The 18,348-nt window shown below is 43.3% G+C and overlaps 4 protein-coding genes across 6 annotated transcripts in view; 2 read left to right on the top strand and 2 right to left on the bottom strand.

Moving 5' to 3' along the window:
• Positions 1–522, bottom strand: part of LOC108157307 — a 53,324-nt gene extending 52,802 nt beyond the window's left edge. For all 3 annotated transcript variants that reach the window (XM_033399936.1, XM_017289333.2, XM_033399937.1), the window contains exon 1: positions 337–522. The gene's annotated coding sequence lies outside the window, so the exon portion shown is untranslated. The remainder of the gene's footprint in view (positions 1–336) is intronic.
• Positions 523–2,842: 2,320 nt separating this feature from the next.
• LOC108158985 (kelch-like protein 22) lies at positions 2,843–5,603 on the top strand. Its single transcript, XM_017291834.1, has 4 exons — positions 2,843–3,397; positions 3,480–4,329; positions 4,391–4,756; positions 4,817–5,603. The coding sequence occupies exons 1-4, from the start codon at positions 3,275–3,277 to the stop codon at positions 5,275–5,277; spliced, it is 1,800 nt and encodes a 599-aa protein (XP_017147323.1). The 5' UTR covers positions 2,843–3,274; the 3' UTR covers positions 5,278–5,603.
• Positions 5,604–6,093: 490 nt separating this feature from the next.
• LOC108158976 (mitogen-activated protein kinase kinase kinase 7) lies at positions 6,094–14,588 on the bottom strand. The gene is made up of 9 exons (XM_017291822.2): positions 14,080–14,588; positions 13,709–14,008; positions 13,456–13,635; positions 13,252–13,387; positions 12,992–13,173; positions 12,498–12,923; positions 12,367–12,415; positions 6,844–7,292; positions 6,094–6,784 (listed from the first exon to the last, which is right to left on the bottom strand). The coding sequence occupies exons 1-9, from the start codon at positions 14,146–14,148 to the stop codon at positions 6,527–6,529; spliced, it is 2,049 nt and encodes a 682-aa protein (XP_017147311.1). The 5' UTR covers positions 14,149–14,588; the 3' UTR covers positions 6,094–6,526.
• A 173-nt stretch (positions 14,589–14,761) lies between these two features.
• LOC108158994 lies at positions 14,762–17,440 on the top strand. The gene is made up of 4 exons (XM_017291848.2): positions 14,762–14,894; positions 15,855–16,481; positions 16,538–17,021; positions 17,132–17,440. The coding sequence occupies exons 2-3, from the start codon at positions 15,884–15,886 to the stop codon at positions 16,936–16,938; spliced, it is 999 nt and encodes a 332-aa protein (XP_017147337.1). The 5' UTR covers positions 14,762–14,894; positions 15,855–15,883; the 3' UTR covers positions 16,939–17,021; positions 17,132–17,440.
• The last annotated feature ends 908 nt before the right edge of the window (positions 17,441–18,348 follow it).

Here is an 18,348-nt window from a genome sequence, read left to right as displayed (position 1 = left end):
GGTGTTGTTTTTGTGACACTGCTTGGCGTCGCTGCCGCCGATGGCATTAATTGGCGGCAGCGTAGGAAAAAAATATATGCATACATATGTATATAGAAAATATATTACGAATATATATTTTTTGATTTGAATGCCTCCCGCCACAACTTCCTCTCATTCTTCTTCTTCATCAACCGCTTTTACTGACTCTCCCCACACCATACCACCGCCCCCTTCGCTAACGACAGACGCACTTTTGAACACTTTTCGCTTTTTCCTTTCGCTCTTCAAAATGCACGATTCCCCAGAAGACAAAAAAAAGCATAAAACACACACAAGAAAAAAAGTTGAACTCACGCCACGGCCGCGACACAGTTGTTTGTTGCTTTGCTGCTGCTCTTTCGTATTTACAGCTATTAATTAATTAATGATTCAACCAAAAATAAAACAAACACAATTATTAATGGTCGAAAATATCATTTATTTCGTCCGCGGCGCGATGCAAAACCAAACGGCGCTGACCCTCAATACCGAACTACGTCACAAATATCAAAATATACCGTAAATATACTGACGAATTATTTGTATGCAAGGTGTATGATATTCCTCGTTTTTGATAGTCGGTTTGTTATTACTAGCAAGCTTGGATGCTCATCTCAGAACTCATAGTTTCATCGGCGTAATACAACAAATGTCTACAAGACTAGTTAAATTTAAATTTTCATCTTTATTGCATTGCTTGAAAAATAAGATTTAAACAAAACCGGTCAACAACAACTTCCGCTAAATTCTTGTCCTTACTTGGTAACTACACGGTAAATACACACTAGCTACATATTAACTACATTTTTATGTACTTACCAAATGCGACACCTGAAGGGGTTTTTTCATATAAGCCCCATGGAAGCGCCAGTGTGAAAAACCTCCATTAACTACTTTTTGACATGCCTCTTTTCCGACGTTTTTGAACAAATTTAGATTTTGATAGCAATTGATCAGGAATTCGATGCTAGTCGCGAATTAGTAATCGATGTGGCCTGGGACATGGCTCTAAATTGCATTTCTACTCGGTTTCTACATTAGTGCATTGCACAAGAGGGTGAGTCCATAGCGCGTCTTAAAATATATTTGAAAATACTATGAAAAGTATAAAATTTGCAAGGTGTGTGATCTAGACATGGTGGCAAGAAAATCAGTGTGACCGCGGCCTTATCGATAAAATATACCGTCTGAACCTCAGAAATATACCGTCGCATTTACCGTAAATATACCGACGAATTACTCATTTTCCATCATATTTCTCGATTTTGATATTCCGTGGAATATTACTAGATAGATAAAACCCTAGCCATGCCCACATAATTTTCCGCCATTGATGAATAAGTTTTCTACAAGATTAACTACTTTTAAGTACTTATTTCTATTGTATTGTTCCAAAGCACAGCTTAAAAAAAAAGGTCAATAAAAAAACAGTGGCAACGAAGGTGGGGGTAGAATGTACCTGTAGCTTTTCAACCGGAGTATGGGCACTTGTATACCCTATTCCTTTAATTTTATATGAAGACACTATTTTTCAAGCTGTTTTATAACGTAATTAAGAAAGACCTCTTCTCAGATTGATATGTCTTAGACATATTCGTGCACATGATTAGTGTCTTGTATATATAACTCGATCCAAATACCTATTCTTGGTCTCTGTTAGAATACTGCAAAATATCGTTAAATAGCTTTAAAACAGAGAAAACAGAGACATTCTCAATTCTATAATATCCATGCAGAATGTTGCTCAATCCGCGCCGTGGTGTTCGATTTCTTCTATAGGACGATATATATTATATCGCAATGAATTTTTGTAGTTGATATGTATCAAAGGTGTAGTTACCGAGTAGTGACTATGTAAAAAATAGGCATGACCGTTTTCGTTTAAACCTTATTTTAGACACAATACAATGAAAAAGAGTACTTAAAATTAATGTTTCCTGAAGAAAAGTGATTCATCAATCGGATACAAATGTATGTTCACCACTAAGGGCGCTAGCTAGTAATATTAAGCCGATTATCGAATTTTGACGAATTTGATTTCTGTTCATGGACATGAACGATTAACCCAGTGTCGACCAATCGGTATAAAACTGCTTTCCAATAAAATTATGAATCCTGAAGAAATTTAGCGCAGATATCGTGGGGATGTGTATAATTTTTTTTGTAAAAGATGAAGGATGGATGGAAGGATAGGATGGATCTACAAGAATAATTCCCAAACAGTATTACCTTACCCGGTTTAACTCAAGTTTAGCATGTATTTAAATGAAGGCGGCTAATAACTTAACCTTGCTTAATATTAACACTTAACCCCAAAAACCCCGTTTTGTTCATCGGTATATGTACGGTAAATTTAGATCACAAGACGGTATATTTCGGTATATCGGTATATAATGGTATATTTTGTCAATTTCATCCATATATTAAATTTCATTTTCATCTGTATATAGAAATAAAGAAAAAGCAAGTGTTTAGAATAGGCCAGTCAAGTAGAAAATTGATTCATAAATCGTATAAAATTATGTGGGCATGGCAAAATGGTCTATCTAGCTAATAATATTCGACGGAATATCAAAATTGAACAATAGGAACGACTGTCCTCTTGCGTTTTTTTTTGTTTGACCATTTTCGCTAAAACCTTTTTTTACGCAAAATGCAATAATGCAATTTAAAATAAGCCAGTCAAGTAGAAAATTCATTCATTAATCGGATCAAATTATGTGGGCATGGCTGAGGGTTCTATCTAGCTAGTAATATTCCACGGAGTATCAAAAACGAGGAATATGTAAAATATACCGTGAATTCGTCCGTATATTTACGATATATTTTGGGATATTTCTGACGGTAGTGACGATAAATCCGCGATCTCACTGGTCGTAAGGAAAAGGGGGAAAAAAAGAAAAGTGCAGCGGGAAAAGGGCTGGAAAATTGTTTAGCCTGCAAATCACGATTGTAGCACAACTTATAAATTCTTAAGATACGAATTTGGGTGCGCAGAAACTGCAGAAGAAACGACGGACCACAGAACCACAAACAGTTCGACTGTGCAACAGCGCAGCGCTCTCTCCCCCTTCCAGCGACGCCCCAGGGCCTTTGCTATCAACAACAAACATTTTTAATTATAGTAGCAGGCATTCAGTCGCACTCTTATCGCCCGGAACCGGCAGCAGCTGGAGGTCGCAGCGTACGGGTTTCCCCAACCTTGGGAGTGACGGGGACTCATATTGATTAAGGTTCTGTTCTGTGGTTCACCATGTCATCGGCCCACACGCAAACCAATGCCGAGGAGGACAGCCTTTTGAGCGGGCTGAACAAGCTGCGTCTCGAAGAGAAGCTCACCGATGTCACACTCATTGCAGGTGGCATACGCTACCAGGTGCGCCGCGTCTCACTCTCTCACTAAAAACCTTCCTAAAACCTTGAGTGTTCCCTCGATCTATAATTGTTCCCTTTTTCAGGCCCATCGCGTGGTTTTGGCTGCCAGCAGCGACTACTTTTGCGCCATGTTCGCCGACTGTGCCATGATCGAGACGCGCAAGAAGGAGATTGCTCTGCATGGGATCACAGGGCGCGCCATGGGCTCCATCCTAGAGTATATATACACCGGTCGCCTAGAGCTCAACATCGACAACATCGAGGAGACACTGGCCGCCGCCAGCATTGTCCAGGTGCAGGATGTGATCGACCGTTGCACGTTCTTCCTGCAGCATCGCATTGGGCTGGACAATTGTTTGGCCGTGGCCACCATGGCGGAGATCTACGGCCAGCTGGGGCTATCGGCGCGTGCCTTTCGCTATGTGTGCGCCCACTTTAAGGACTTTTCGGCGGGGCCGGACTTCAAGGAGATAAGCGTCGATCAGATGCGCTTCATACTGAACAGCAACTATCCGATCGATGTCAGCGAGCAGGAGCTGGCGCGTCTGGTGTCCACGTACTGCCTGGACCAGCGGCTGGAGGATGCAGTGGCCTTTGACCTGCTGCGCCTCATCAACTGGCCGCACATTAACTACAAGAAGCTGCACCTGGTGGCGGCCATGAACTGTTCGATCGAAGACAAGGTGAAGCGTCGGCTGCCATCGAAATACTTTGATCGCATACGCGAACTGTATCTGGCCCGTCTCATCAAGGGGGAGCTGGCTCTGGAGGATCAGACGTTGAGAGACTTGCCCACCAATTTGCGTGGCATGGAGCTGAGTCTCCTCAAAATAGGCGGCTTCGAGTGGAAGGGTCTAACCAATGAGATTATGTGCTTTTCTCCATCGAAAATGAAGTGGTACGAACTGACGACCATACCCCATATTGATCAATGTGAGTTCCTCGAATGATGCCTTGAATCGTTAACCCTAAATAAGTGCTCCTCCTCTTGCAGGCAACTTTGGCACTGCCGTGCTCAACAACGAGCTGTTCATTGTCGGCGGGGCCTATGATGTGTGCCTCAAGGAGTATATCCATCCGTTTGGCTTTCGCTACTGCCCGTTGCGCAACTCCTGGGTGACCATAGCACCCATCCAGCTGGATCGCTGTCGTTTCTCGCTGAATGCCGTCGGCAATCAGTATCTGTATGCGGTGGGTGGCATTGTGGAGAACGACGACACCTCCGAGGAGGGTATGCGCCGTGTCTCGAATGTGGAGCGCTATTCACTGGCCGACAACAAGTGGTCGTATATGCCCTGCCTTCAGGAGAATCGCAGTCAGCATGCCGGCGTCGTTGTCGGCGACAAACTGTATATCTCCGGTAGGTTTCACGAGCATTTGCTTGAAGGCGTTTCCTTAATTGTAACCTTGTTCCTTCCAGGTGGCATATATATGGCCGTCATTTTGTCCAGCTTTTGGTGCTTTGACACAAAGGACGATACCTGGGTGGAGCTCGCACCGATGCCCACCGAATGCTGTGATCATGTCCTGGTGGCCTTCAATGATCGGATCTTTGCCTGCGGTGGTTGGCGCGAGAATCAGGCGGAGGCCCGTGTCCTTGTGCAGCACATCTATGCGTACAGCATCAAGACGAATACGTGGCAAATGGAGACCCTCATACCGGCGCCCAAATTCTACTCGGGTATAGCGATGATGGGGCGCACCATATTCTTTGTGGGTGGACTCGACTCCACGGAGACCATCGATCGAGCCAGCTCGGCGACCATGGCCTACGATGTGGATAGAAAGTATTGGTGGCATCGCAAGGATTCGTGGGACACGCCCTCCGATGTCTGGGAGTCAACATGCGCCAGCCTCTATGTTCCTATATGTGATTCTTAACTTTACTCGTGTATTTTTTTACACTACAGAAGACTACACGCTACACCCTCTCTCATCGTCTTTTTCAACCCTTCACTGGCGGAAACCATTGACAAACTGTGCACCTACGTAAACGAATTTAACGATTCTCAAAACCTACAATTGTAGCGTAAAAATGTACTTTAAACTAGCATAATTATTCAATAATATATTCAATAACAGCAGCCAGAAGACGGCAGCCTGCAACCTGCGGCAAGGCCTGTACTGTGCTGCCTTGCCTGTACAGACAAATAAATGTGCCAAGCACCGGCTCAAAATAGTGCATATTTCATAGAATATAAACCGTACTCGTATTCGTATGAACATCATTATATTAAAGCATTCCATGCCGCTCATAGACGGCTCTTAGGATACCTACGCAAACGCCTGCGATATGGCTGGGTGCCCCTTTTTTTTGGAAACATTTTACTCTTTCTATTTTGAAACCAACAATTATAATTGTTTTCATCTGGCTGCTACGAATTTTCATACCCCTTGCGTATTTGGCACTTTTCATTCGACCACTAAAAGCCCTATATTTGAGCAAAAATAAAAAATACAAGCGTTTAAGAATCTACAATAGATATCTATATCTTCTGAAAATAACATATCCTTTATCTTTCTGTGATATCATGTGACTCAAACTTAAACGTTCCGTCTTGGGGCCTGTTTTGCTGGTCAATAGTTGAAGTTATTAGATGCATTGCTAACAGAATAGAATACATGTATAAATATTAGATCTTTGGAATCCAGAATACCTAAAATTCCAGAATATTCTTAAAGCAAGAAGCAGGATTATTTTTGTCTTTTGTTTTTGATGGGTTTTATATTGTTTTTGGTCTACTCCTTGGCATCTCTGTTCTTGGACAGATGTGTGTGTCTGGTGTGTCTCTGTCTGGTGTGTCTGTGTGTATATATAATGCATATAGTACAATAGTTTAAGCCTACAAATATTTAAGTGTTCAGAGAATGCCTTTTTGGGGAAAGTTGTCGGTTAGGTAGTAGTAGTTCGTACAATGAAAAAAACACACGGGCTAAAAGCTCACTTAAGACTAACAAAAAAACGCTTAAAACGATTCACAAAAAACGCATCAGAGACAAAAAACAAACACACACAGACAGAGAGAGTTCTATAGCTAAAGATACAGATTAAATTACGGATTACAGATATTACAGCTTTAACTTAGTTTTGTTTAGAGAGTCATATGCGATTTGAATGCGGTTACGGGGACTACGCGTTCGGATGTGGCGGTATGACCACCCAGCCATCGTTCTCGACTGTATCTCCGCCGCTTATGGGTCCACCTCCTACGCCCCCTGCCACGCCCACCTCCTGGCTACCGTTGCCGCCCCATACCTGACCAGGGGCGCCTGTCAGTGGATGGGGATGTGGATGCAAGTGCGGATTGTGGCTGGCCTGCAGTTGTCGCGAGGCGGGTAGCTTCTCCCACTGCTGCTGCAAATTGTTGTACAGACTCTGGAGTCCCTCCTAACGGACAAAACATACAATAATTTAGTTAATTATATATAAAGTGATGATGGATGTACCTTATCCTTGATTTTGCGTAACAGTTCCTGCTTCTGGTCGCGCTCGGCGAGATCCATCTGGAGTATGAGCTTGTCCTTAAAGTCCTGCGCATAGTAGAGGTTCGTGTCGACGCTCAGGTACTCCTTGGCCATGTGACGGTGTTCACGGTAGATGGACTGCGACTCGGCATTGTTCGGTATGGGGGGCTCTGGCTGCAGCTCGGGATCGAGTATTTCGGCCAGCGACTGTTCGGTGCCGTCGTTTTCATCCGCATCCACATCCACGTCCAGCGAATTGATGATCTCCTCCTGCTCTGGATCCGCGGCCTCCAGCTGCTGGTGGGCATGGCTCAGCAATCCATTCGTGTGGCCATGGCCGTGGGCATCGTTGTTGTTCGTCAGATCGTTGCTGGTCATGATCACCGGCTTGGTGTCCGTCACCGTGAGTCGCTCGCGGCCATCGCTTTTGGCTGCAAAGATGCAAATTTCGTACATAAATAAAATCCCAATCGAAGAGGCATATGGTTCAAGCGATCTGTCCAAGCAAGCATCGGAATCGAGCCCCTCGGTCGCTTCCAATGTAACCTTCTTTCATTCGAGAATTATGGAATAATATCCCAAGGATATACGTTTCCCGTAGACGACCAGAAATATGTATATGAACGCATTCTGTTCTCAATTTTCGAAAGAATATAGAAATATAATTTTGTAAGGCATAAAATCTGTGCGCATTTTATAGAAATGTACGAGTATTTTATTTCTTCTTGGAATGGAATATTGTGGCAAATTATAGAGAAATTATAAGAAAATGTTTTAAAATTAGTTTTTGCTTAAAAATCCGTGAAATTATGGATACAAATTACGGATTTTAACATTAACAAAAAAAAAAAAATGGCTTAAGTTTAAATAAATCAAAGAAAATATTATTAAATTTCATTGAATGTAAAGGAAATATATTGTTGAAAACAACGGATTGTCTGTTAAATCAACGTCAACCAGAAAAAGATAATGGTATACAGATTGTATTCATTTCAAAATTATGATAAATTTAAAGGCAATTAAAAATTTGTCAGAATTTTCTTGAAATCATTTTCAATACAGAAAAGATACAGATAATTTTCTTTAAGTTTCCCAGAATTTGTGTTCAGTTTATATTTGTATTAGAACAATATTTAATCCAAGAATTAATATTCTTTTACAAATGATCCTTGAAGTGGGTCTTTAGAAGTAAGAATCGTTTGGGTGTAACCTTGCGCTAAGGAATTTCCTCAAAAAAGGTTTTTTTTTAGCTTATAATCTATAACCTACTATATATGATCCAACAACTGTGCAGATCGTTGGTCTGTTTGGTATTGATCAGAGCCCGCGTGTCGCACATTTTGGTTCCTGGTTCCTGGTTCCTGTGGCAAATGTTCGATGGGAATCGCCGTTTAGGTCCCAAAAGGTTCAAGGGCTTGACTATATAATGGCCCCTGGTTCTAGATCATTTTCATTTTCACAAATAATACAGAGAGAAGACTCAAACAAGAGGGCTGCTGCTGGTGTTGTATGTGTCATGTGGAGGAAATCCTTCACAATGTTTCCAACTGAAAGATCGATCGATCTTTCCCTCCCTCCTTCTCTTTCTCCGATGTCTGTTGCTTCTGTTTTTCTTTTCCGATGACGTGTTTTCCCCCCCACACACACACAGACACAGAAACAGACACACACGCGCGCACACACACACCGCCCGTTACTCGGGAGAGAGGTCGGTCTGGTCTTCACTGGTCTCTGTGCTTGTTGATTTTCCACAGAATCGCTTTTTGGGGAAAACAAACCACAAACAAATAGTAAAAGCTGTTGGAAATTTCACTTGATTTTTGTTGTTGTTGGGTCTTTTTGTGGGGTTTCGGTTTGGGCTTCTTGGTCAGATATGAATCTGCTTGGGGCGTGTGGTATTCGCAAACTCGATTCCGGCCAGAGTCCGGCGGCAATTGACGATGTTTCGCGCGTTTCGGTGCGTCGCCCGACAATTCCGTAACATCTCGTAGAGCACTCAAGACCGCACGGCGCTCGGACGCAGACTGAGGCAGACCGAGGCACACAGAGGCCGACACCGACACCGAGACCGAGACCGAGACGGAGGCATCCAAGCAAACAGACGACTCTCGCCGGGGATCTACTGCCTCGGCAGACTTGGCAAGATGGTGCCGAGATGGTGCAGAGGCGGAGACCGTACGGATCATTGCTGCTGCTGATGACGCGCCCAGAATCAGTATATTGTGGCATCATTCCCTCCCCCACCCCCCTGCCATGGGGTGGCAAATCGCTCGATGATTGGCGGCTGGGGGGTGGCTTAAGTGGATGTGCTTTGTCCGCCCAAAGATTGCCGCGCTAAATGGCATCACTCATCGGGGGGGTTGAGATCTATTCAATATGAATTTTGATATGATTTATATGATTCCCATATCCAGACAGTTGCCCTTCTCTCCCATTCAGTCCTCATACAAAGAAAGGGATTCCGAAATTATCAGAGCCCTAAAACGTATTCCTTCGTGAAATATGTGTACCGCCTTCTTTCGAACACGGACTAAGAAATTTAATGAAAATGGATGAAAAATATGGATTAAATACCCCGGATAAGATACTGGCTTATTCGGAAAGTCCTATTCCATTTAAAATCTTTTCTGACTTAAGATTAAATACTTTTTTTTTATCAATAAATTCTTGGAAAAATTGTTATCCATAAAAATCAACACAATAGCAGACGAAAATAATATTTATAGAGCTAATAAAAATCAACAAAAAAAGAAAAATGCACAAAAATCACTTCTAAAATTTAAAATTAATGACTTAAGATTATAATTAAAAAATTTAAAAAAAATTAAAAGATTGCATAAAAATGTGAAAAATAAAGGTTTTAAAAATGTAAAAAAGGGATATAAAATGTAAAAAAGCTATTAAATGCCTTTTAAAATATCCAAAAAAGGTGCACAAGTTTTTTGTATATTTTAGAATATACAAAAAACCTGAAATAATTGTTTTTTAAATCAATAAAATCGAATAATTGGTATTCAGGAATATCTAAACAATAACCAAAGAAAATGTAAAAATTTGTATAGAGCTATTAAAAAAAAGATTATAAATTATTTGAGAATTTAAATTAGATTAAAAAAATGAATAGAAAAATGGAAATAAATCCAAAAAAGGTTCATAAATTGGTTATAAATTATTCAATATTCAAGAGAGAGAGATAGAGAGTGTTTTAGTGTGTTTACCCCCCAAAAAAGGTTTCCATTTACGATGAAAAATCTCTGAGCACAGCGCTAAGAAACAAGGGGGGATGAGGGGGATTGGTTCCTCCTACTACATGCAACACACTGTAGAGACTGTTAGCCCATTTCCATGACGAACCAAAACCTGATGAAGATTCATTCAAATTCATTCCGATGCCAGGCCCCGAACATTGATCAAATTCGATGATTAATGCAGTTGGCATCTGCAATTGGGAAATCTCGAACACAGATCGCCCCACAAGAGGGTGGGAAGGAGAGAGGCAGAGAGAGACAGAGAGAGGAGAGAGGAGAGAGGGCTGGCATGGTATGGGATCATATAATGGGACTCATTTTGCTATATCTCGTAGCACTGACGCAGTAGCAGCCAGCCCAGCCCGCCAGTGAGTGAAGTGAACTCTACGATACGGCCGGCTAGGGGGCCCGCTGGCAAAAAAGTATCTCAAACGTATCCTCTGGCCACTGGCTGTTGATGCATTTACTATTTACACATTGCAAAGTGTACGCTATACATATCTATGCTATATTATATAGTATAGTACGTTTCAAGTGGGGGGAGATTGTGCCTCTGGGAACGCGGTCTGGCTGTTTCAAAGAAGAGCCAAACGATTTGGCTCTGCTGCCTCTCGTCTCTTATATATATATATATATAAAGGGATATATATATATATATATATATATAGATCTGTGTGTGTTCGTGTGTGTGATCTATACACATATATACGAGTGTGCGCCATTTAGACGAAATCAAAATAAAAGTGAGATTATTGCCGAGTGAGTCATGTCGGCGGCGGGGCTGTTTGGGGCATCGTCATGTGTGCGTTTCGTACGAGCTGTATGGCTTCCTCCTCCCCATCCCCCACCCCGTGGTGCTGCTCGGTTCTGTTCAGCGACGGAGCATGCCTTTGGCTATAAATCTGTCCCGAAATTGCCAGGCTAGCTAGCAAATTACAAATTATTTAATTGTGCAGCAAAATTTCTGTGCAACTATTTGGTGTGCCTCTGTTTTGCCGTAACATCCTCACAGCCAGGTATACCGGTTTCGATATGCGATTTGTTGTACAGTTGTAGGATGTTCTGGTAGGGATATCGATAGCCCTACCCTAAATGAAGAAAAGCTACGCTGGAAATCAGCGTACCATAGAACCCATGGATGTAGAGGTCGAGCTGGGCTCCCAAATGGACTCTTCGAACCATTGAAGTGACGAGAAAAACCCACATAAATGTCGTGTGCATGATGCTCGATAAGGGTTTTTTGTTGTGCTGTTGGGGGAATACCTTTCTCTTTAAGAATTAAATGTCGAAAAATGTATATATTTCTTGATGAATGATTGTAAATTGTAACCCCTTTAATGTACTATCTGGAAACTCGGAAACACTTTACTATGTGTCCCAACAGATGGAATAGAGTAACTCCTAACTCCTAAACAACTACAATATATCAAAATAATGCAATTTGTATCTCCTTTTGGAGGCTATCAAACTTAAATCTATGTCGTTTGTAGCATACCCTAGAGCATTTAGGGGTCGCTGGTGAATGAGTGAATCGTTGCGAATGAGTGCACTAAATATTTATAATTTATGCAGCTCAGAGCCCACTGATACAGCCACATCTCTGCATAGAGTACAGACATTGACAATTGAATAATGCTCAAAAAGACTTTCAATGCATTCGGCAGAGACACCGCAGCGGCTAATTAACCAAAAACATTCATTGAGTCTGTACGGAAAAGAGATGGCAAATCGGAAAGAGGAGAGCTTTGCATTGTTTACATGCGAGTAAAACAAAATGCGTCACCTACACAGCAGCCACAGCTGTCCGTGCCACCCCACCAGAGCAGAGCTGACAATGCGCCAAGCAATTTGCAACAACAAAAGTCAACTTACAATTATAGCTGATTTATTGAGTGGCAGCTCGAAGTTTAGGCACACTTTTTGGCGAGTTCTAGTGAATGTCTGTGTCGAGGAACAGAAATCAGAGCATTTGCTGTGTCTCCTTGGAGGAAATCGTAATGGATATGATCCGCTGAACGCTATATAATAAGGATACATGATTTGGGTATAAAGTTAGAATAGAATAGACAAGTAGATGGGCTTTAAAACACTTTCTTCTGACTATTTATAGGTAACCTTTACCCCCAAAACGGACATGACCAGAGTTTCCCCCGTCTTCAGGCCTCACAATCGTTTGCGATTCCAATGGAATTGCGTGTGATTCAGCGACGTCTCCTCGACCAACAATAAATGCCGCTAGTTGGGTTTGAGAACTCACCATGCGTGCTGCTGCTGCTGCTCTCGCTGCGACTCAGACCAAAGCCATTCTAAAGAGGAGAGACAGAGAGAGACAGAGTGAGAAAGATCAAGAAGTTGGGGGGGTAAGTATTTCAATCAAATAGCACGCACCGCCTCCACATCGAGGGTCAACTGTTCCATGGGTGTGCAGGCCATTTGGATCATGCCATTGCGGATGGTCTCGAGCCTTTGTGTGGCCTCCACAGATGAGGTTAAATTGAAGCTATCGTTCGTCTGACTCTCATTGCTATCCTCCTCGGGTATGGCGTCCCATCGATTGCTGCTCATATGGAATAGAGGATTATTGTCAAGTTGTCCCGAATTTGTCGGCGTTATATCTGCCGATGATGATGTTGATGAGGTAGTATTTTCGGCTGTCGTTGAGCTAGTCGTTGTTGCATTTGCATTTGCATTGGCATTGGCATTTGCCGCCGTTGTCGGTGTTAACTGTGTGGACGAGAGACTCAGATCCGTTGTTGAATCGAGACTACTGTCATATTGAGCGGCCACAGTGCCATCGCTCTCTTTGGTGACAATCTGCAGTCAGGAATAAATGAATAAGCAATGAATTGGGCACTAGAAATAAGGGATTTAAGCCCACTCACCTGTTGATTCACAAATGTATATTCTAGGGCCTTGTCAGCGCCCGTATAGTCTTTGACAATCTCATTCATGACGCCCACAATATACTGCATGGATGGGCGGTCTTCGGGTGCTGTTTTCCAGCAGGCCGTCATTAGATTTTCAATATGCTTGGGGCAGGTCGTCAACAACGGCGGACGTTCGCCTGTAAATCGAAATTAATTGAACATTTGCAAGGATTTTGTATTTTTGAAGTCCATGAGGAGGCCATCCATTCCCCTACCCTTGTATATCTTCCATTGTATGGTGTAGGCATTGTCAATGCCTTTGAAGGGCTGCTTTCGCGACAGCACCTCCCAGAGTACAATCGCCCAGCTGAATATATCGCATTTCTCCGTATACTTTGAGCCCTCGAATACCTTTTGGAATGAAAGACACACACGATTGATTAGAGATCGATCTAATTTCAGGTTTTGTTGCGGCCTACCTCGGGGGCCATCCAGGCAGCACTGCCACGATTATTGGTCATCATGGTGGACTTGTCGGCCACAGTCCCAAAATCACATATCTTCAGATTGCGTCCCTTGTTGGTCAGCAGCAAGTTCAGTGGCTTGACATCGCGATGAATCAATGGCTTTGGCGTCATCGCGTGCAGATAGGCCAAGCCCTAGACCAGCAAAAGGCAAAGGGAATGAAGCGAATGCAAGACTTAGAATCGATCGGATCTATGTTGATCTTACCTCGGCACATTGACGGGCCCAACTCATGGCATGGGCCAGCGAATAGGCCGGCTTGACCTTGCCATGCAGAAAATTGTGCAGGGAGCCGCCTTCGGCATATTCCATAATCAAATAGGTGGCCTGCTGGTACGATGAGATGCCATGTAGCGCAATGATATTCACATGCTTGACGCGCGACAACTGTTTCACCTCCTTCTCAATGTCCTTCTGCTCTGCACTGGCAAAGAACTCCTTGACGGCCACCAGTTTGTCGCGCCAGACAGCCTTACAGACCACCCCATAGGAGCCGTGTCCAACTTTCTGTGAAGGCCATACAAAAATTGATTAGATCGGTACGGGTGCATGAAATGGTCGTCGATGTGCATGCTCACCTCTCGCAGCGTTAGCTCGCTAAAGTCAACATAGAATGCCTGCAGTGCATCCAACGGTGCGGTGGCCATGTCCAGGCTGCCGCTGCTGGAGATTCTTCTTGGCGCCCCAGGTGCTTGTGTTCCGCCCAATTATTGGATTGCTGGCTGGCTGTCTGGCTGGCTGGTGTTAGGTGTGTGACTATTTACTTGTAATCAGCCTTTGGGGGCTGCTGATATCGATGGGCGAACAGGCGGAGCAGGCACAATTTTTATATCGACCAGCAGAGATGCGCACATCCTCCACATCCGAAACGGGGTCTGGGGGAACGTGTGCCTGGCCTGCGGACTACACACAACAGCTGGCTGGCTGGCTGGCCTCACCTGTCACATGGAGCGCATCAGCATTGGGTAGTGGGTGCACTTGAGTAGTTTGTTTCTATTTGGGCAGCGTTTTAGCGTTTTTTTTAATAAAATTTAATTCTCATTTTTCGATTTTTGGCTTCGCAGTGTGACTGTTTATTGTGTTGGCCAAACCAATAAACATAAAATACCAGAAATATACCGAAATGTACTGTCTTATTTTCAAAATATACCGTGAATATACCGATGAAAGACAAGCTTAGCCCACTTGACCCCCCTCAATTTCAATAGATGAACAACAACGGAAGGCAATACTGTTTGTCAATTCATTTATATTTATCACTTCTTACTTTCAAATTAAATGACCACGATATCTTTTACCTAAATTGTGCTAAATTTCTTCAGGATTCAAGAATTTCGTGGACAGTGTTTTAAAACCCACTGGTCGACAATGGGCTAATCGTTCCTGCCACAAAGTAAGTGAAAACATGTTTATTGCCATGTAGCGCACTCTGTTGCGGATACTTTTAACCGCTACATGGTAGCAGTGTGTAAGCAATCGGCGCGATTCGAATTTAAATTTAAAAAAAAGCTAGTCAATTTTTTACTTGACCATTTGAATATGAATAGCTGGAACTATGCAAATTGGCATTCTCTGGAGGCGGCTGCTGCATAGCGGGCGGGTATGTTTCGATTAGCAGCGCCGCTTTTATACGGCGAAAAGTGTGGCATTGGCATCCTGCTGACGGCGCTTGGTGGTGGCCACAGCCTCGTCAAAGAGGCGGGAGAAGATCTTCTGATTGAAGTCCAGGCTACGTAGACGAGGCGATGGTGGTGGGGCCCTCACCTGCGGCGGTTCATCGCCCTCTACTCTCACAGGTCGCTGTGGCATTTCCGGCATCACATCCGACCACAGTTGCGACTTGGGTAGAAAGGTTATACTTGGCGTTGGGGAGCTGCCCTCCCATTCCCGTTCACGCTCCAGCCCCAGCTTCAGTTCCAGCTTCGGCTCTCTCACCTTTGCCACCTCCATATGCAATGGTTTGGATTCTGTCGGTCTCTTTCGCGTCGTCTCGCGACCGGCCCACTTGGCGTATGCGGCTGCTGGCGACAACGGCTTGCGATCCATCATTGTAGTTGACGACGGCAATATAGAGCTAAAGCTCGCGGTAAACTCCCGCGACATTCTATTAACAATTTTCAAACAAAAATTTGCAGTACACGAAACTAATTCTAACAGAACTAACCAACACTGGCAGAAGTGATTTATGACCCATCGCCATCTTGAAATACGAGACAAAATGACGGATCTCTCAAACCTATCGACAACTTCTTACATTTTTTCCTGACCGACACGTCGCATCGTTTCTGACAAAGTAAAATACTTTCATTTCTGATTGAAAAAATATATTTTTTTCGCGTTATTTCTCGGGAAGTTGTAAACTGATCATCCATCTACGCAATCATGTCGGACGTAAAACCGAATCTTACTTGGGCTGATGTGCTCAAGGGCCGTGTAGTGCCGTCTTCTCCTGCCACAGCTGATGCTGCTGCACACGAGTCTCGTGGCTCCGATGAGTGCACAGACACAATGCCGATTGGAATTGGCGGTGACTTGGCGGAAATTTTATACGGCACTCACGTTTATGTACCGGAAGATGTCAGAGACATTGAGTTTCTTGGCCCGCCAATTGAACCGCTGAAAATGCAGGAGAATACGATTTTTCCCATTCAACAAGAGCCAACAAATTCGCAGAACGGCGAGCCTCTACGCAACCCGAATCAACATTGCACTGTTGGAGCAGAACGTGCACCGGCTACACCACGCGCACTGCCACCACAGGCAGCAGCCGAGGAAACTGCACGCGCATCATCATACGCACAGAGCCAACCACTAAAGGGCCTTGACCTAAATGTTCAGCATGGGCGCTTTCCGGACCAGACCCGCATGCGCATGCCACCACAGGATCCTATGCAGCAGCAGACTTGCATGCCACGGGGCTCCATGCCCCAAGGTTGCCTGAATGCCCAGCCTAGTGCCTTAATTCTAGCCGGCCAATCTGGTAAGTGGAATCATCTTGGACCGTGGATCTTGGATCTTAAACCGTTCCTTTTACAGAGCCATTCCGTCCGCAAGCAGAGGAAAGCTTGGTATACGGTCAGTCGACAGGTGGGCTGAGTGGCCGCGGACACGGAGGCAGACTCGCATACGGACGCGGATACGAACGCGGACTCGAACGCGGACTCGAACGTGGACTCGGACACGGACACGAACGCGGACTCGGACACGGACACGAACGCGGACTCGGACACGGACACGGACACGGACACGGAGCCTTATTGGAGGAGCTGGCTCCCACTGGAGGGACACAGTCCATGTTAGGGGAGGATGTGGGTGTGTTGCCCGGGACACGCCATGACGATAACGCACCAGTGCCACTGGAGGACATTGGTCGTGAGATTCGTGAATGTCTCGAAGCACTACATTCCATACTCTTTTCACAGTATTGGAGTGAGTAGCCATACATATCTGTCGGCCTGCCCGATTGTATCTGTCGGCTGGGAAGAAAGTCTTTGTTTCCATGGAAGCAGAACATACAAAGGTACACAAATGAACTGGAGAGGAGCACTGTATCCACTGCCTGTCCCCGACCTATATGTACACCATCTTAAACATCACTTGCTCATCTAAAACTATGTTTCTTACCCACAGGCGAAGCACGACTCAAGCCAGCTGACGGGGACCACGGCCACAGGAGATGGGTATTTTTTCCGCTCGAACAACACACATATCATTCATACACCATTATATTCTTAAAACTAGATTTAACAATACACTAATACCATCAGTTCAAAATTATATAAAAGTTTCGTATATAAGACAAGACACAGAATCGATTGAACAAAAAAGAATTGTAATTTCTTATAAATTATAATGATTCAATGAAATTATATTCTTGTGTACATCCGACAACATCCTGATAAATGTACAAACAATCCATTAAATCGAATATGCAACGCATATCTTCTGCGAAACATGCTTGTAATGTGGAAATGAATATCACTTTAATGTCTGATTTAGAATAGAATCGTGATACTAAATATTTAAAAAATCATTTAATTCGCCTCAAAGTGTGATAATTCGATATGAACGTAATTAGCTATTTCTTCGTCTATCTATGTCCATCTATGATATTGTACACAGGAGATAAAATATGCTATACAGACTTCGCAGATGTATACGCTTTCTATCCATGTACCTATTTATTAATGATGAAGGCTCATAGTTTTTAGAACTAGAACTAGAACAGTTTGGGTGGGTATATACCCAAATAGACCAAATGCAATGCCAATGCTTGTAAATGTGGAAATGAATATCACTTTAATGTCTGATTTAGAATAGAATCGTGATACTAAATATTTAAAAAATCATTTAATTCGCCTCAAAGTGTGATAATTCGATATGAACGTAATTAGCTATTTCTTCGTCTATCTATGTCCATCTATGATATTGTACACAGGAGATAAAATATGCTATACAGACTTCGCAGATGTATACGCTTTCTATCCATGTACCTATTTATTAATGATGAAGGCTCATAGTTTTTAGGAATGATATTGAATGAATGAAAAACTGATATGAATTTAATGTTTGAAAAATATTACATAATCAGTTTTAGATCATTATAAATAGAATACTACAAGTATATACATATATATATACATATATAGTCCCTGTTCGGGCCAGCCGCTGAAGAATAACCGTAACTTTAACATTATTATTGTATGAGCAGAGAGAGCCGCCTATGTTGTAAAACGTTGACGTTCTGCAGAGCTGCTGCGCTCTCCCGCTAAAGGGGCTCTCTGCCGCCGCCACTTCGGCAACTACTTTGATCTGCTGCCGCCACTTCGGCAATCACTTTGATCTAA

Source organism: Drosophila miranda, chromosome XL (assembly GCF_003369915.1).
Source record: "Drosophila miranda strain MSH22 chromosome XL, D.miranda_PacBio2.1, whole genome shotgun sequence".
Lineage (NCBI taxonomy): Eukaryota > Metazoa > Arthropoda > Insecta > Diptera > Drosophilidae > Drosophila > Drosophila miranda.
This window is presented reverse-complemented; position numbering and strand designations above follow the sequence as displayed.